The sequence below is a fragment of the Thunnus thynnus genome, chromosome 1 (assembly GCF_963924715.1).
Source record: "Thunnus thynnus chromosome 1, fThuThy2.1, whole genome shotgun sequence".
Taxonomy (NCBI): domain Eukaryota; kingdom Metazoa; phylum Chordata; class Actinopteri; order Scombriformes; family Scombridae; genus Thunnus; species Thunnus thynnus.
This window is the reverse complement of record NC_089517.1, coordinates 39,062,714-39,083,294: the sequence shown is the minus strand read 5'-3', so window position 1 is coordinate 39,083,294 and position 20,581 is coordinate 39,062,714. Positions and strand designations below refer to the sequence as shown.

Below are 20,581 nucleotides of genomic sequence, written 5' to 3'. Positions count from 1 at the left end.
TTAGTTGAATAAAAATTAGTCAACCAACAAAAACATTCTTAAAAGCAATTGAGTTATAAAGAAAACTATAAATAAGAGTTATAAAAAACTATTCCAAACTAGTATAAAGGAGTAATTATCAAATCATGTAGGACTGCAGATAAGATTATTGGGGCCGATCTGCCCACCAACCAGGACTTGCTGACCTCCTGAGTCACTACAGAGCACAAAACATCTGCTGTACTAAATGTACACAGTGTAATAAACACATTGTACAACAGTACGTACATACCATATTAAACATTTATTGTGCAAGTCTACGCAGGTTTTATATACTGTTGAAGGACTATAACTACTTTTAGTAGGGATGTGCAGAAGGCCCAGTATTTGTATTTGTATCTGTATTTGTTTCTGTTTTTGTTTTTATCACGCTTTTAATTTTAGAAAATTAAAGTGTTACAATAAGTGTTCATGAAGTGTTCCCATGGGAGCACTTCATTTGTGTCAGTAGTTCAGCTTTATCTCTTGGGAACACCCCCAACTCCGGGAGTGATGTCCAAATTAGGAAATGTGCGTCATGTAGCAGGTGGATGTGACTCCCCTCGTTGAGACCTGCTGATAGATGTAACAGTGGAGCAGAGGAGAAAGACTGAGATAGTGATGTAACTGACCTGTGCGCTGGTATTTAACATTTAACAACATGCTTTTTCTTCCCAAAAACAAATAATTTTTAAGATATTTCTATGAAACAAATATTTGTGAAAAAACCCACTATTTGTGCTTTGCCGAATAATGTATTTGTAATCGGACACACACCCCTAACTTTTAGCATTTGAGTTTTTACTCGTTAACATAGGGCACCACCTCCCTTAGGAGGAAATTAAATATCATTAAATGAATCAGTCTCATAACCAAGAATTGGAATTCTATCCAATACAGGAACCTCTGTCTTCTGCTTGAAGAACACACACAGACAACTTCTTACTGATAAATGAGGACATTCATTTATTGCTAAATGCCTGCCAATAACTGAATAAATGAAGCATTAGTAAGGAATACATAATGAAGAAAATAATCAAACAAATGAATAAAAGATCTTTAAATGGTGAGATAAGCCTTAACTCAGTGGGCAAAAGTGAAATATGTGATTTAACATTAGAGTTATCTATGGGAATTCTTCTTATTCAACATCAACTCTTAATCACAGAAAGATATGGATTATGCCTTCTTGTCGTTGCAGATATGAGACAGTTTCAGCTGACTTCCTAAAGTTGTTGTATAGTGTTGAGTCCTCCGGCACGGCCTAAAGGGAGGTGCGGGCCTGTCTGCCTGCAGGGCTATGCCGTGAAGGAGCCTCAGCTGCCGGTTACGCTCCCAAGCGACTCCAGATGCAGTGGTTCACCCAGCCGATGAGGGCCCAACAGCAGGGTCTACCAGCCGGTTCTGCGGTTTCACTTCAGGGCTGACAGGCAGAGATCCCGGCCGAGGCATCACTGGCACGGTTTTCCAAGGCAGTGACATTTGGGCCGGCGATATGACTTCTGTTGAGTCCTTGTGATTTTGTAGCTGAATGTTGAATAAAATGAATGTGGGTACACTAACTTCTTTAACTAGGCTTGTCAAATAGTTGCAGTTAAATTGGCCAGACAACATAAGAGTTTCCTGAGCTCAGTTTAGGACCAGCTTGCTGAAAAAGTCCGTCAGACCTTTTTTATCAGCTAGCCAAAAAAGGCAGAGTTTTGGGCATGTTTTGGGCATGGAGAACGCGTTTCATGCCACAACCTCTAATGCATATTAATCACTTAGTTCTCAAGAGAAAACGTGGTGAGGACTTAAAATGGCAGCTCCTCCTCTGTAACTAATATCTCCTGACCCTTAATGAAATCATTTTTGAGTTTTATGTGCAAAGTATTCAGTAAAACACATGGTCTAACAATATTTCAGCATAAATTTGTAACTAACCAGCTGTTAAGATGATTTTCCACACTGCTAACAGCTGCACAGAGTTCAACAAACCCAATTTGATCTTACAATGAAAATTAATAATGCAGACACAACATATTTGTTTACTTAGTTGTTAGAGGGATTTCACTATCCATAGTCAATAGATGGCAGTATGGAATAAAGAATAAGGCACATAAAACATATTGTGATATGCACACATACTAACATACCATATTAATTGTCTTCAGACAAAAACTACACTTCAGAGTCCAGTCATCTGTTCTCTTTGATCTGACTGCATCCGGCAGTAGCCCAGCCATGTGTTACACTGGTGTGTTTGCTTCTACTGACTTGAGCTATTGTTAGACCATGTGTTTTACTGAATACTTTGCACATACTTTTCACATAAAACTCAAAAATTATTTCATTAAGGGTCAGGAGATATGAGCCACCATTGAACTCCAGCTAAAATAACCAAAGAAGTCATTTAGCGTCTTTGCATCCTGCTGTTACTTCTTTATCTTGTCAGAACATCTATCTCTCCGGAGTTTGAGAGCTCAGCAACCGGTCTGGTCAGCGCCATTCTGTCAACCCCACTGGTATGATGAAAGGGCCAGTACAGAAAATGTACTGTATATGACAAACCACAAACTGTGTGTCTCTAATGATGCATACAGTAGCTGTATGTATCTTCCTGTACATTTGTTCTTGGCTCTGTGCATAGTAGAAAGTATCATAAAGCTACTGGAAACCAAAGTCACATTCCATGTATACTTAAACATACTCGGCCAATATAGTTGATTCTGACCCTGTAGTTATAAGATTTAAATTAAAGAAGAGATGTGTAGTAATGCTTTAACAGTAGAGCTTCATGAATATCATGATCATATTATGATTTTCTTTTCAGTAAGAGTCCATCTATGTGATACATAAAGCGAGGATGAGAATGCAGTTCATCATTAGTGATAAAGTGTAATGCACTGTGATTAACAGGGTTTAACTGCTTGAAAGATGAGGTGGGAGCGTACATTACATAATACCTTCATAATCAAGCATAGACTATAACAGTTGACTGAGCAATATTTTTACAGTTGTAGAAAAGACAAACAGACATTATTTATATACAGAAGACCTAGTTTGATGTTTAGAACTTGGATTAGATGTTGAATGACAATCTAATGAAGTTGTATGATCAGCAATATCGCTACCGTTTATAGTTTAAAACTAGAGTAGTCAGATATATTACATGAAGAACCTTTAAAAAAGTAAACATGTGCTAATTATTGACATGTGGTAAAGGGGTGTATCATTTTTATCATTTAATGACAGCTACATTTTTCCAACATTTAACTTTTTTTCATCTATCCAATTTGTCCCCCAAACTTTATAAAATAATATGTCACACAGAACATGGATGACATCACAACCAAAATCAGACATCCCTTTCATTGTTATAGTATATAAAATATGATATACATTGGTAGTAGTAAGTATGTATAAGTAATTAAGTATAAAATCTAAACTGTACAATAGTTGAATTACTTTTTATTATTATTTACTTAAACATACTGCCAGGCAAATTTGTGAAATATGGCCTTTTGTTTTCTGTTTGCCCAAGGCTAGACTTTGGGTATTTTGTAGTGTGTGTGTGTGTGTGTGTGTGTGTGTGTGTGTGTGTGTGTGTGTCTCTTGAAAAGTAGTCTGGATTTGGTTGCAGGAAAATAACATTTGGCCACATACTGAATGTGCTGTCCTCAACCTGATCCAGGTACACTTAACAAGGTTAGCATGAGCATGAAGACATGTGGTGAGACCCAGATGAAAGCACTCTGTCACACAAGAATGCACACACATGCGCACACACACATGCACACACACACTCACACATACACACACACAAAATTACATGCAGGGTTACCACTGGAGGCACTGGTTGTCATGCTGGTTGCTTTTACACACGCAACAATATACACACATGTATGTAGTATGCCTGCATGCACACACACACACACACACACACACGCTTGCACCACCTCCAAATACCTGTTCGCATGTGTGTTCAGACAGGTCTGTCATCAGAACTGGCTGACTGGCTGCTGAGTGAATCATATTATCCATTGTCACTGCAGGCTTCAGGATATTGTTAATGATATACATATTTTTAGCACTGTGGCCACAGCTGCTATGAGTGTGTCTGTGTTTCAGGGCTGGCCCATGCTTCTTTGGGGCCCTAGCCAGAATTTGACCCCCACCCCATCAACTAACATTAGCAGTAAGTGTGTCCAACTTTTGACTGGTACTGTACTGGTTCATTATCAACAGAAAGAAAAATAACGAGAAATAGAATTAAGATTAAAAGTTGCACATGGATGAGTAGACTGGAGCACGTAGGATGAAGGGTTTGTAGACAGCAACATTAACAGCTAATAAATATAAGATGCTGCACTTCAAGTTTGGGGGAAGTGAGTATATCAGTCATGTGTACTTGTCTATTCATCTAGTCATTCTTGACAGCAACAGTTTGTAAAACAATCTTAACTCAACATCCACTTACTAAGTTAAATAACTTTTAAGACAACATGGATGCAAAGTCTTTAAAGTACTCAGAATAATGGAAAGTTTGAAGATCTTCAATGCAATAGCAACTGAGAAAAAATTAATTTGCTGATGAAGACCATGTGATACAGTCAACAGCTGCAGACCAGGAGATTAAGTGGACCTTGGGTTCAGATTGTTTTGTCGATGATGAATCTTATTTTCTACACTACCCTTGCTTAAAATCATATTTAATTTTCTAAATTTGTTTCATACTGGATGTATTTACATCTTTACCACAAAGACCACTGACCTCTTCACTGACCTATCTTTGGCTGGACCGGTCACAGACCAGCCCTATAATCCTGAATGTCTGTCACCGACTGACTGACCCAACACTGGGCGACCGGCCCAGTGTTGGAGTTTCCTCATTGGCCATTGCTCTTTCAAAATGAATCGGCGTGTATCTATTACATCCTCAGGGGGCGTTTACAATGGAGCACAGCTCACTCTCAGCAGGACTGAGAATGAGCGCAGTCCCGAAATAAGTTTTAAAAAAACACATTTCCTGACCGAAGCATCTCACACAGAGGCTCCCATGCTGACAGGAGCACCAACCCGCAGATACAAAGAGATATGACAGATCTATTTTGGTAGCCTGCACAGCAGCTAGCAGCTAGTTAGCATGGCTAACATCATTAGCATAGCCATGCCATTCTGTGTGTAGCCCATAGACTGTATAAAAATAAGGTGTAGCCACAGTGTTTCCAGTTTAACAGCACAAAAACTGAGTACAAATGAGTACTTTGACTTCCAACTTGCCTGTAATGACATTTTTAGCATAGTAAAAAATAAACCCAGTGCTCACTAGTGGAAAAATTATGTAACGGAAACACTGTTTCTAAATGATCTCAAACATATCTTTGGGATTTCTGTTCTCCCATTGCTTGTAACATATTAGCTGACATATATGCTTATACAGACACATCTGTGATAAGATAATATCAGCTTATGTATCAGCGGAGCTCGGAGCTCTTTTGCACCTTGCTCAGGAATAGAAATATTTATCCAACACCTGAGAGACCAGAGATGAATCTCAGGCATCGGTGCTTCCAGCTTGTTCAGCCATGAGTGAAACACAGTTGGCAGTGTTTCATGAGAGGGAAGCCGGTGAGGGATAATGTTCTTATTGCTGCAGCAGAGACTCCTGCTGGTTGTTAGGCAGCTTTTTTGGAGGATATAGTGTGTAATTACATGTAGGTTACACCCTTCTGGTGAAGCTTATTGGCAGGTGAAATAAGGTGGACCACTGCGAGCCACGGAGATAGTATCTACATGTCATCAGATAGGATTTCTGACTTCCAACTTCAAGTGGAATGCAGTATAAGCTTATCAAAATCTTCAGCAGTGGTGTGTTATTCCTGAGGCAGCAATGGGATTGGCTTCCTGTAGACGAGACAGAGATCAAAACATTTATTCAGACAAAAATGTACTTGGAAAAAGTAAGTGTGTATGTGGTGTCAGCAGATTTTATTCACCTCCATATGGCCGGTGTTTAGCTAGTCCTCAGCCAGAGCTGCTGTTAATGCTACTAACAGAGCTCCACCCAACACTTTGTTCTCCCCCAGAGGTATATTATTACATGCTATTCATGGACTCAGTGCTGCTTCGGCAAGAGATTAATTGTAAGTTTTTGTTACCGTGTCCTCCACCCTTAGTTAACTTGCTGGCAAATGTGTGTGTGTGTGTGTGTGTGTCACTGTATGTGTGGCAGGCAGTGTAGTTCAGCAAGGAAAGTAGCAATTTCTCTCAGAAGTTCATTTTTAGGATGTGTGTTAGGGAGTGTTGTCAGAGCAGTGCCAGCTTGTGTTCAAAATTTCACAGTCACTCTGAGCTCATAAAACGTCCAATAACCAGCAGGGCTTGGAAGCCACATGAACACATAAGCTACCGTATGGCTTCAGCTCTGTGAATGTGGAAGAGTGAATGAATGTGAATGTTGAAATGGACCTCACAATGTTTCTTTACACCAAAGTTATACTGAAGAATTACACATGACACAAACAGAGATTTCCTACCTGAGTGTGTGTGTGTTGGAGTAGTCTCTCAGTCAGGTAGCTTGAGGGCTGAAGGTGAAAGACTGAGGATGTGAATGGTAGGTTATCTGTCCCTGCTGGCAGTATGAACCCCCTGCTGTGGAGAGCAGATATTCATCCACAGGAAAGCCAATGTCATGATTAAAGGCTGTTATCCTAAGCCCAGTCTATTCTATTGTCAGCCATATCCAGCCCAGAAGCAATTGCTGAATGGCCCAGCAAGCTTAAATTAAACAATAGTAAGTAATAGCAATGTTATTATGTAGCCTAAATAGTTACAGCATTGTGGCCGTGGTCTAAAATCTGTAAGCACTCAGGAAACAAAACCAGCGTGAGTAACATATGCCGCCTGTGCAGGTGGGTCCGCCATCTTGGATAGCTAGGTATGGTGACGTCAATGTACGTCCACTAAAAGTGCTTGTTTTTTCCACTGAAATAAAGAGTTGTAGGTAAAAGAGTTGAGTTGTTGCAGGAAGACAACAGTGGAAACCTAAGTGAGAGTATGGGAGAGGAGTGTCAGGAAGAGTTTGTTGTGTTGGAGTACAGAATTCTGTTTGGGTCAGATATGTAACCAAAAATATTTTTCCTATTTAAAAAGTGAAACAATAAACATTGCTATTTTTTTTTTTACTACATTCATTTGCATTTATTTAAAATTTGTCATTACCAAAAGCTTAAAAAAAAGGTTTTTAAATAGGCTGCTGAAAATGTCTGGCCCATTTACATTTCCAGGTTTTATAATCTGGCCCAATTGAATTTGTAATTGAATAGCTCTGTCCTAAGCTCTTCAGACTGTGGTCATGTCCTTGCTCATTGCTCATGCATGTAAATTTAAAAACTTGTGTGTCAAAAACCTTTCCATCCACACTGAAACACAAGAATAATACAAAAAGGATTCAACACCTTTTTCCTTCTCTTTTAGTTGGCATAAGAAGTAAATCATGCATTGCTTCCAGCATGAAGTGTTAGGGAGTGTGCTGCTTAGACTGACTTGGCTAGAGATAACAGATCATCCATTCTGCCCGGACTCTTATGATCACTTACTTGAGACTTCAGTACAGCTTAAAACACAATACAGGTGTTGACATTGACTCATCTTTCTGGCTGTGGTTTCAGAGTACTAACTGTAGCTAACAGTAACTGCTGGGCTGCTGAATTGAGACCTTTCAGTCTTTCATTTAAATATAATTTATACTCATGTCAGTGATAACACATGGACTGTGTTATCTTAGTCTGTTACTGCAAAGTATTTTATAGAGATATTTTTACTATACTTTTGTTTACCATGATAGAACATTAAGAAAACCAGTAAATAATCACAGCTGGAAGCAATGGATTTTGGGCAATGTACTCAAAAATAACTGAAAAAAACCCAATTAAATAGTTGATCATTTTTTTGTTGACTGACGAATTGATCAACTACAATATTGTCTTAAACTATAAATAAAAAGTAAAAATAATATTAAACAAATGTTACAGATACCTTCTGGTGACTAGCTAGTGAAAACTCTCTGGGGATGGAGGCAGGGTCATGTGCCATGGAGGCTGCTGACCTGAGTACGTGTAAAATCCTGGTCATGGCCCCAGAAATAATCAAGGTGGGAAGGCCAGACCAGAAAAAAAGATCTAACTGTATGTATCTCAATCACTAACCACAAGCTTTGACCTGGCTGACTGTCTTACTGACTGTCCGTCTTGCCAGCTGGCAGCTCCATATCATGTTGACAGGCCTACTGAGGAAAAGTGGCTGCGTGGTCTACTGACTGGCTGCCAGCGCTGCGGTATCACTGCTCAGTAAAAATAATTTGAACACTTAGAATTCAAGAAAGTCAAGACAGAACAAGCTTTTATTATTAATAATGCATGAATGCTTCTCTTAAGTGGCTCCTGCCAGTACTCACGTGTGTGTGATCTGTGTGTGACAGCGAGAGTGCATTCGATTAGCAGATGAAATACTTCACACTCTTTTTGAACACGAGCTTGTGGACACTCCTCGGTGTTATCTGTGCTGGACTACGCATCCTTGGCTTTTCTGTCACGAATTGACTCACATGACAATAAGAGAAATAAAGCAGTCACCTCATGAAACGGTCAAACAATGTGGTGAGGGTGGAGTTTTGGTCATGGGTAAATAAGAAAAACCTTAGCTAAAATAAAAAAATATCCTTCCCGACACAAAAACATTTTGGCATGAGTGCAGAATGGAACCTGTTAGTGTTGAAATCAGATGCATCTGTTCATCCACCACCCAAAGCTACACAGCCTGACTTTCCTCCAGCCTGGTTCAATGTGAAACTTGTGCTGATTCTTGTTATGAATCCTTTACGTAATCCTCTCCTGGGTGGGAAACATATTTCTCACATGCATGGAACATCAATGGCTATGTTTAAATGCACACCAGTAATGCAGTCATAATACGATTAAAGCAGTAATACTAATAAGGTGGCGCCCATGCAGACATTGTACTTTGATTAATACAATTCTACTCTTTGCTGCAGTAAGCAAAACTGCAGTAACATCTATGGACATCCAACTATTAGAGTTTTCACTGCATTTGCAGAAAACACATTAATCCAACTGCCTGATGATGCATGCCAAAGATATTTTGTTGATAGGATTCTCCACTCCTTTATGAACTCTCTAGGCTATCGACAAACGCCCTGTGCTCCAGGCAGTAGTAATGGTTAGGAAGAGTAGTTGCTACCTTGGTAGTGTCTAATGGGAATCCAAATAAATAAATATGAAATTACAGAGTGGCAAATCTTTCTTTGAGAAAACCTCAAAGATTAGAAAGATAGAGGTTTGAGATATAGCAACATAGTGTGATGATGAAGGGGCATCTTCTGCCAAGAAAAGAGCAAGAGCCCCAAAACAACATATATTTACATTCAAGTTACAGAAGCCCTCTGGTGGTGGTAGTAATGATGACGGGAGCAAAGGAGGACAGGGTTTTCCAAGGATTTTTTTTAAGACAAAGATGGCAAAGGCTGGAGAACATACATGCGTGTACACGGTTTGTGCGCATACATTTAGAATGTTGTGCCCTCAAGTGAAAAAATTTATGATTTGACAGACAAAAGTGTCCGTAGGGATTTAAATTCTATACCAAAATGGAACAAAAAGATGAAAAATAAAGGTTGTAACAAATGAAAGTGTTGATATTGCAGTCCTGGGATGATATGCTTATCTTCTGATTCAGTACTATCACAATACTTGGGTGCCAATTCGGAACTATTTTCAGTCTCTTGCTCCACTGTGTGCCAAACCATTGACTGGTGTCCTTACGCCACTGAATTACAACATGAAAAATAACTGGTCACAGCCTTTTTATTTTAAAAAGTTTACTGCATTAATTAATTAATTAAATAATCTAAAAGAATCTTACAGTCTCCTGCCTGTATGAGAATAACAAACTGAGGGGAAGGTGGTTATTAACTGTGTTATTAACGGGCTTGTTGGCCATTAATGGGACTCCACAGCTAGGAAATAGGAATTTGAATGACTAGCAAAGGAGTTGACCGACAGGCATCCACTTATCAATTTTATGTCCTCTATCTGGGTTGTGATGGTAACAAGCAAAGTACAGTAGCCTTTATATCCGTCTTCCTAGCCATGTCCTCCAGGGAGATCCTAAGACATCCCATGACCCCAGAGCAGACAGGATATGTAATCCCCCTGAGTGTGTTCTGGGTCTTCCCCCGGGGTCTCCTCCCAGTTGGACATGCCTGGAATACCTCCAAAAGGTACAACTGCCAAGCACAGATATTGTAGATGGTGAAAATTTGAAAAACCTTGACACTGGATATAATCTGGGGATTTGCAAAATCATCCAATTGACATTGTAAATATGACTGAGAGGTGTTATTAGTGCACACTGTCATACAGTCACTCCTCAAAGGCATTCATGGTGTTGCACTCAGTTGTATACACAAAAAATGGTGGACATAGTTGTGTGAAGAACAGCCACTTGCTGCGTAAAGTTGGCCCGATTGTGAGTTTGTATGTTTTGGAAAGTTACAAAACCTGTCTGACCCAGACAGATGCTGCTTTAAAGGCTGTTAGAAAATGCAAAAAGCACTTGCTTGAAACACACTGAAGCCTTAAGCTTCCAATCAGTTGTGGAAGTCCTAGGATGGAAGGGCTAGAGGCTATCACAGATCATACTTTCCTCTTGCCCCTCATGATGTTTTAATTTGTTTCCGTTGTTCTGTTTCCTTTGTAGAATATTAAGCCGTAGTCAGCACCCAGACCCTCAGGAGTGGTTCTGGCCTTTTGTGGGTTTTGCTACCTACCCAAAACCTCTCCCAGGTATCTGTTTAACTGATGGACATCAGTGCAAATTTGCAGCTGTAGAGAGAAGCTTCTGAGGGACTCACATCTGGATATCTCAATGGACTAAAATGATTTTAAGTTTAAAGTTTAATGTAATCAACATTTGGCCAGGTAATATTTTGATTATTAGTGGTCCTTTTCAGGTTTCCATGATTAAATGAGCAGTGTTTTACAATAGTGATCAAAGGTGTAGTATATTCCTCTGAGGCAGCATTGCAGACTGTGAGTCAGGAACACATGCACCAAACCAGTTTTCACTGCCAAGTCAGGAGCCTTTTGGTCCTGAGAAGGAAACATGTGAGCCCTCTCATGAGACAATCCCACTCATTATGCATCAATGGGAATACAAACATGCGTACTTTGAACAGCCCCGTAATCACTCTCACACTCCACACACTTCCACACCAACAGATGTGCTGATCACTCTAGTTCCTCAAGGAATTTAGAGAATCTAGATCCTGCAGTCGCTTAAATACATACAGTCTAACAATCACTGCAGTGAAGGTTCAAAGTGTTCCACAATAAATGCAGCAAAGCGTTTCTTATTTGAACAGCTTTTTATACATAGAATCACCCTAAAGATATATCCACCAATGACTTGACTTTGATGGCACAAAACAAATGTGATATCTGAATTTGTTCTTATTCTTTCAGGATCACCATGCAGGATGTTGCCATGTCTTTGCCATGTTGAGGTGCTGACGATGACAAGTCTTCTAACTGCGTCCTATTTGCTTCTTTCCTTCATTAGGAAACTGGAGAAATGGAACATTTACTCATATTCTTGTGTATTTAGATTTGTCAGCTGGTAGCATAGTTTTCAACTGAATAAACACTGATGCACAAGTTTGTTCTGCTATCTCTTGTCTTGTGTACACAGAATGCACAGTTATGACAGTGTTTTTTTTATAACATGGCAGTGTTTTTAACAACTGAACAGAAAGGTGTGTCTTTCTTATTTAATCTGACACTAGATTTCAAGGACAGATGCATTTCCAGTCTGCCTAACACAAATCTGGTGGATCAGATATGCTTAAAATTTAACCCAGTGGCAAGAATGAGCTGAGGACCCCATTTGATCCCCCGGTCTTCACACTGTCTGTGGAGAGCAGTACACACAGTAGAATACAAATGAATACAAATCATCTTAACCCTTTAATAGCCACCCTTTTTATAGAATTTTTGCCTATTTGGCACACCGAAATGGAAAAGCTTATAACAGAAGAACTGTAAGGCCACGACTTCATTTGACAAGTGACATCTTCTAGTTTTTGGAAATATACCTTCTACATCTTATCAACCTGTATATTAATCCAGACCTCTAGGCCTAACCTTATGGGAGCTAGAGAGTTTTTAGTTTGTGGTGTCACTGGTGTCCCCAAACCTCTCCAATCATCTCCAATTGGCCACATTGTGCCAATTGCTTTTACTCATTACTGCGTGATGCTACTGCTTACAGCTGGCTTAAGCGGGTCGCTGGTGACCCGGTGGATGTTAAGAGGTTAATTATATTTTGCCAAGAGCCCCAGAGACCTACTACTCCTATCCTGGAATATTGCCTTGCCCTGGGTTTGCTTTATATTGGTTATGTTTTGGTTATTTGATTAAATGCAGCTTTATTTGGGAATACGCATAACCAAAATAACAACCACATTTAGGCTCCTCTACATAGCCATTTCAGGTGGTTTTAGTGGTACATATTCCTAAACAAATGTTCTATTAATCATATAAAATTTTTATGATTATTATTATTTAATTTATTCTATATTAATAATGTATGAATAATTATTAATTAATCATGATAAAGCCAAAATGGTGTAGACCTGGCGCTTTAGGGCCCCCTGGGGGTCTGGGGACCTGATGCAATTGCCACTTTGCCTGGAAGGTAATCCAGCCTGGCATACAGTTGTCTATGTCAGCCACAACTGCAAACTGGAGTGTACTCTTTCTGATTTAGTATCTACATCAGCTATGTATGGAGTAGTGCTGTGACTGAACAGAACCAGTGTAGACACCGTCGGGGATCTGCAGCTGTGGTGTGTTTTTGCTCGTGTGAGTCACACATCTTATAATAACCTCAAATTTCTTGCTCAAGTTGAAAACTTTTCAACTTGTGCACATGTATCCTAACCTGAAAATCTGCTGCTGAAAAACCTGCATCCATTCGGTTCTGTTTGCATCTCCTACCTCTAAAGCAAATTTCACTGTGCTGTAGCAGCACTCACCACATTTTCTATGGACTGGAGGAGAATGATTACAGAATGCAGCTTCTCACATACTTTGATGTCGGTATCCACAGTCGTCTTAATTTAATTTGATCTGATTCAGTTTCAAGGACTCTATAATTTGTTGTTGAGTTAGTTTGTCTATGCTGTTCATGGAGTAGCCAAATAATGGTGCTATGTAAAACATATAATGAGAGCAATCATCTCAGTGGGATTACTTCTAATGAATGAAAGTATTGTGTAATTAAACTACTTCCCATTTTCACTCACCGTGATTTCCACACGGCAATTAAATCATTAAATCTGTAGTACCTACAACTGTGAGAAGTCACATATAAGCTAAAATGGACACTTTGCTAGCAAAAAGGAATGGAATGTCTCACTTTCTTTTGTTGCAGATTAGGGAATAATCTGCTGCCAGACAAGATAATCATACGATTCCAATATGCTGAGGAGATTACCTGGGAGAAATGTTTACCAATGATTACTATACAGTGACCTGCGTGTGTACACACTTTCCAGATTGACTGCAGAGCATATGCACACATTGCATCCATAAACAGCAGACAGCTGGACAGAGATAAGTGTGTTGGCAAGAATTACAGAGAGACAAGCAGCATTAGCAGCACAAAGTATAGCAAACAAACAGAATGAAAAATAACAGTGTGCCAGGCTCATTAATGTGTGAACAGTGTATGTGTACATGCATGGTACTGTAAATAGGCCAGCATACTATAGCTGACTGCACCAAGAAACTCCCACAAACTCTGTCACCCCAAGTCAAACAGCGAGCTAATTGCATGATAAAATAAATGATGATTAATTATTATAGAGTTCCTTTATGCCCGCAGCCTCTCACTGAGCTCTCCACATGGCAGCATGAGCTAATTAAATCTAATCAAAGCTAATGTTGGATGCTGCACAGTTTACAGCGATTCAGCCAATTTTCTGGAGGTCATGCAGTGGTAAGAGAATCTCCACAAGGCAGAACTACCTTTAGATGAATTAATCTGCTGTAAACATCGTTTGTCATTACAGTAAATGAGTAATTAGAAATGCAAAATGTCACAGCATATTTTACAGATTTATTTATGAAGCTGTGGTAAGAAGAACTTCCAGGCGCTGCTGCTAGCGTGGCAGCCAGACAGTGACTGTCCAGACTCTTCACTCATGATGGCTTCTCTGAAAAGCAGCCTATTTAAAAACCAGGTTGTGGTCTGGGCCACTTGGATTCTATATGAATATGTAGTACTGTGGTGACATAATTGCAGATGCACATGCATTTGGGTTGTTTGTCCAAAAAGGTCTGATGATCAGTGTTTCCCATGCTCAGCATGTTTGTGTGCACATTAATGCATGACATTGTCTTCTAGTGAATTCTAGTGAATGTTTTGAGCAGCTTTAGAAAAACCTCAACCTTATCAATGACTGCAGGGCTGTAGTCAAGACCACTTAGTTAAGTCAGAGATGAATCCAAGTCAGAGCAGTTTTGAGATTGATTTCAAATGGGGTCGATTCCATGTCAAGACCACGTCCAAAAAAAAAACAATAGTGCCCATTCTAAAGGAAGTTACAGGTCACTGACAAACAAAGTCAAAGTTGAAACTGATTAAACTTTGAAACACATCGGCATGTCAGAAATGTGCAAAGCACTTCTGCTGCTAATCTTGTGTAGATGGGCTGAGGCCAGATATCAAATAATAACTGTGCATTTGGATTTCATCTTTTCTTCATATATCAGTGCCGTGCATCTTTAGTAAACCAATATTATGTTGGTATTGTTCAGTCTGCATCTGTACACACAGTAAGGATCTGCTGTCCAAAACTCTTTGAAGATAAAGCTAAACCGCACCATTAAAGCTGGTGTTTTGAAAGACTCCTCTAGTGTGCTACATGGCTGTCCAGAAATGTGACAGACCTCCTGCCATGCTTGTACTCCAGGGAGTCTTTAGAATCACCTAGTTGTACATGTCATGCTGACTCTTCTGCTTTTCAATTTGATGTTCTAGGTGCTTTGGTGACTTCCTGCTGTGAACTTGGCACTTCCAACTCGGAAGCCCACTGGGAGGTCTGAAGCAACCTTTGAAGGCCTCTGGTGTGAAGTTGGTCAGCAGCAGGCTTAGAGAGATGAAGACATGTGTCCTGTTTCTGGCAGCTCTGCTGCTCCCCAGCATCCAAGCAGGTGAGTTAGGAACAGTGTTTTTTTACTGATCTTTATTTTCACAGAAATGGTGGACTGAGGACACTTGTTTTGCTATTTTACACTGACATCAAATACAATTATTGTCAATACAGCAAGTTCATCAGTCAGTTATTAGATTCTACCACCCTATACATCACTGTAATATCAAACTGATTCTCATTATTCAATGTACAGATTTCAGGATGTTGTTTGTGAAATGAATGAAAAAGAATGTAGCTAAATCAGACATGAATGATATGGGTCAGGTGATTGATAAAACTGAACCTCGGAATTATGTAACCTTGACAAATCTAATATTTTTGAGGTAAATGAGATTGAAAAGAATACTGTCACTTTCAAACATACGTGATTTTAAAGTCAGTCACCTTGTCACGTCCCTGGGAATGCACAGTGACATCTGCCAGACAAAGCTTCTCTCCAGAGACTGATAGTGAAGTCGAAGGTCTGTTTCAGAATATAGTACATATAGTTTCTCCTCAAGAATCCAGCTTGTCAGGTCAGTGTGCCTGTTTGATTGACAGCTTAGTGTTCAGTCTTACAGCCCCCGTTAAAAAGCTCTGATCTTTAATAGGATTTATTGATAACAATAAAAAGACAAACATCATGGTGGTGCTGTCCTTTAATGGATGTTTGTACTGTGTGACTGAGTGGATGTGGACCACTAAGATAAGGCTGATGGCTGCATTCTGCTTCCTTCCTCTCTCCAGTCAGCTCTCTATTGCCTGTCACACTTTATCCTGGCTTGTTATTTTCTGTCTGACTCATCACCGTACATTATTTTAGTCAGAAATCTGCAGTGGAGTGTACTCAAATGTAGCGCATGTAGCATCTGCTCCAATATGTAAACAAACAGTAGCTGTTGAGAACCATGATGGATTAGTCCCACAAACACCCTGAATGCATCACAACCCTGTAGCCTTCAGAGAGACTGAGATTACTTTTACGTGGAGTACATAATATATTCATATGTGTATGACACTCTGTCAGAAACATATATGAAATGCAAAATAAGGGTGGGAAGATTTTATTGATATCACTGCCATTATTGATTCTGCTTATCAGTTCGATTCTTTATCAATTCCCTTACCGATTCCTGATCAATTTTCTGTGGAAAAAAAGCGTGCCTACACAGGGTTTCAGTATCAATGCAACTGTTTTAATATCTCCACTGTTTATTAATACCCTTGCATGCTGATGAATATATGAAACATAACTGATAGATAAGATACATGCAACCAAAGTCACTGCATTAATTAATGAATTCATTAATCGTTGAACAGGCGCAGGGTTTTTGAGGTGAAACAGACAGAGCATTGAGTTATTTTCTTCTTATTTTCTGTTCTCTTTTCTTTTTCTCACCTCAGAGTTAGTTTAGGCTGTTTAATGCAGCAGTGTGTGTTGGCCAGTGGTCTCATTTGTTACTGCTGATCGCTGTCAGTGTAGAAAGTTCACACTATAGGTCATGTTCTTCTCGCAAAGGTGATTATCCGCATGCAAACTAGCTATTAAAGGGTTGATTAACCCAAATTACAATAAAAACAGCATGAAAGCTTATATTTAACCTTGGAAACTTGGACAAATCTTAACTTAATGTCCACTAACTAGCCTTTTCCAGAGCTTTTCACCACATCTCATGGTCTCATCTCATGGAATACTGTGAGATGCCGTTGAAAAGGTTAGTAAGTGAACATGGATTTGGACTTTTTTGTCAAAAACATATTTATTTACCTATGTAACGGAGGTGAATGGCGTTTAGTTTGTGGTGCTCAGAGCCTTGACACTCAAGGAATTCATCATCAGTGTCTGTTTCCAGAAGCAGTGTCCCAGTTATTCTGGATAATCCACAGAACACACTGTTTTCAGAGGGACTGTTTCTTTGGTTAAAAGTAGTTCCAGTGAAAACTAATCAGTAAGTAATCACTAATCACTGATCTTCCATGCTGTGAGCACCACAAGCCCATTTCCGTTCCAATACTGTCTCCTAAAAATTAATTAAAACTGTCAATTTGCAACAGCAAATACATTTCGAAACAAACATCATGCCGCCCAAATTACGTTCACTGATGACATATTTTATTTGTTTTCCCACAATATCCACTCATATAAAGAATGATTAACGTTCTTAAGCTCTGTTCAGACAGAACACAAAGCAAATTTTTGCCTCGAGTTACTAGTGTGAGTTTGACTACTGGACCATTTGTTTTTGTTTGCCCCAAACAGCCAAAATACATTACTGAACATTAGCTGTAAGCTAGCTGGCAACAGACACACCAGCCATGTCTGTAAGAGTGTGTCTGTGTGTTTGTGGTGAGTTCAGCCTCTTTCTGTTATTTCCCTCCAGTCTCTCTCCTTTTTTTTCCCCCCTTCTCTCTGTACGTTTATGAGGTAAACACATAAAGCCCCATGATATGTGCAAATTCTTCTCTCAAGCTGAAACATTTTTAACTGGCGACTTTGCATTGACTTTGTATGTAATCACCCTGCGTGAACTCAACTCAAAGCACTTTGTTAGGGTTAAGGAAAGGTGGTGGTCTCGGTTAAATATTAAAAAAGTCAACAGTGACCTGAAGTACACAGGATGTGTTAATATTATCAACATTTAAACCTGAAACAGAGTCTATTTGTTGCCTAAACCTAAAAACACAAGAGTGTCTTAAGTAGGAAGGGAACCATTGGCGCTTTGCTACCCCAAAAGAGACCTGAACACCCTGGATGCAACACAATTCTGAGATGGGGGGGGGGTAAATAACCATTAGTGTTTCTAATTCTGCCATGAAGAAATACATAAAGTATAATTAAAGTCTAAGGTCCTGTCATCGGTCATTTTAAATGTGTGTGTGTAACTCTGTGCAGCAGACTTAATCTTCTGTCAGTGATGCATGTTACATGACTGATGGACATGTTCAGGGTTTTTTTATGCACTATGGCTCATGGGCTGCTTTTATGCATAATTATCGTATGTGGATTTGGTGTCAGATCACCAATTTTTAAACAACCAGTGCATGCGGTGTTGCTACTGGAGTTAGCCTCCTGACAGCACATTCAGCTCAGCAGCCTCTCTCATCATTTCTGTGATGCGTTAAAGCCGAATATTCCCTCTGTCTATCACCATGCAGTGAAGACTTTGCTGCCCTTCCCCACGACACCGCATTGTGAAACAAGCTTCTCCACAAACACCCTCACATAGCATTTTTTCCACAATGACATATTAGTCACAACAGGCCTGAATTTCCAACTAAGTGATTAGCTCAGTTAGTTAAGTGGTTTTTTTTTTCTCTTTGTAATATTTGGTATTAGATACAGTCTCTTTCTCTCGTCCTCCTGAAGCTGTCCATGGCTCTGCAACTTGCATGCACTACAAGAACACAGCACTTCCTCCAATGGAAACATTTTGCTACTGAACATAATCCAGGCAGCAACATGTTTCCCTGAAAACACATTTAGCAAAACATATTGGTAGTATATAAACATAATTTCTCTCTGTGTCTGTGTGATACCATGAGCAGAGTCATACTAGCTAACATGATCTCAACACAATCCAGTCTCATATCAAAATGTGTAATAGCTACATTGGTCCACAACGCAAAACATATTAGTTTTACAACAACGGCTCTAAAATTGTGAGATGCCTACACTTTTTTTTGGCCTTTTATTTTCTATTGACCTGTGTCCACATCACGTGACTGACAACTTTCTGTCTGTAAAAACAAACCAAAAAAAAAAGCTGACATTCCTTTTATTCTCAGAGGAATATGCAATATTTTAAGATAGTTTCAGCATTGAAATGGGTTTTGATTTGAACATTTTTAGTGAGCAATGTGCATTTTATTTTCATAATTTTCATTCAGTGAATGTATATGATGTTTAGTTTGTCAGGCTTTCTATCTTTGCTTTAGTGGTTGTAATGGATGCTGCTGAAACATTGTATTTGTGTTGTGCAGTTATCTGAGCTGTTATGTTCTTTCAAGGGATGAATTGAATCTGAAATCCAGATTTGAAGCTTTGCAATTGGCTGACCGGGGGACCCGCCCAGAAGTTTTTCCCTCACTGTTACCATATCAAGGTTTTCTTTTAATAATGTCTTTAACATTTCTCAACAAAAATTTTTTTAGAGCTGTTATTGTGAAACTAATATGTTTTGCGATGTGGACCAACATAGCTATTACATATTTTGATGTGAGACTGGGTTGCTCAGCAGTAGACTGTGGTGTTGCAAGCCACACAGCAGCACTTTTACAAACTTCTCTCCTAATTAGCAAATGTATGCATGAAAATAAATACAACTAAAAACATCAATACATTCACTTTTTTTGTAATAAGCTAGCATGACATAAAGCAAAAACAGAAAGAATACAGAGCAAAGAGAATGAACTCCTTCCCAGGGAAAAGTCCAGAAGAGGAAGCAGAGCTACTGTAGTGGAAGTGCATCACATAAAATACAGTTCATAAAATAAAATGTTGCTAATTGGTATACTTCCTGTTAAAGTTACTCTTAAAATTTCCTCCCCAGGCGTAATAGTATTTTAGGGACTGCAGAGATGATCATTTAAAACTAGGACAAATAAAACTGGAACTATTTGCATAACTGCATGTGAGAAAAGAGAAAATATAGTGTGTTGGGTTTTTTTTGTTGTTTGTTTTTTTGTAACTTGGATTAATTGACCTGTTAAATTAATCGATATAATAGCTACAATTAAGCTGTAATGTAACATCAGCATCAACGATGTGTTATAAGCATAGAGTAGCAGTGATGCACAGTGTTCACCTGCAGTGGCACCACCATCGGCTTATGGATTCTCTGCTGAGGAGGTGTTGAACAGTACTAATCCCTGAGAGACAGTGCTGACATAGACAGACAGGCAGACAGAGCTGGTGTGAGGGATGCCTTCACTGACCCGAACAGCAGGACTGGTTCACTCAGGAACTTTGTATCCTTTAACCAATGCTTCGGGTCAAACCAAAACCTCTCTGGCATGCACTGAAATTTAAGCAAATATCAGTCAAACTTATGCATATAAACACATTTCAGGCTTATGTGTCATATGGGAAAGCAGAAATCTTCTTCTGGCAGTCTTGCAAACAACAAGGCCACAACTGATCCTGGCCCTGTTCTGTGTGTTTGTGTGTTTGTGTGCGTTTGAAGAATAGTGCTCAAGGCATTAGAAAAAAGTTCCTCCACTATAAACTTAACACATATCCCTTCTTCTCTCTCAGCGGCTCTTTTTATTGCAGCTTTATTGCGACTGCAAACAGAGGCTTTTAGAGCT

General features: G+C 39.3%; 1 protein-coding gene across 5 annotated transcripts in view; it reads left to right on the top strand.

Moving 5' to 3' along the window:
- Window positions 1-20,581, top strand: part of cemip (cell migration inducing hyaluronidase 1) — a 224,739-nt gene that overhangs the window by 84,211 nt on the left and 119,947 nt on the right. For all 5 annotated transcript variants that reach the window (XM_067597803.1, XM_067597786.1, XM_067597795.1 and 2 more), the window contains one exon: window positions 15,121-15,293. In XM_067597803.1, the coding sequence (XP_067453904.1) occupies window positions 15,239-15,293 (55 nt within the window). In that variant the 5' untranslated portion in view covers window positions 15,121-15,238. The remainder of the gene's footprint in view (window positions 1-15,120; window positions 15,294-20,581) is intronic.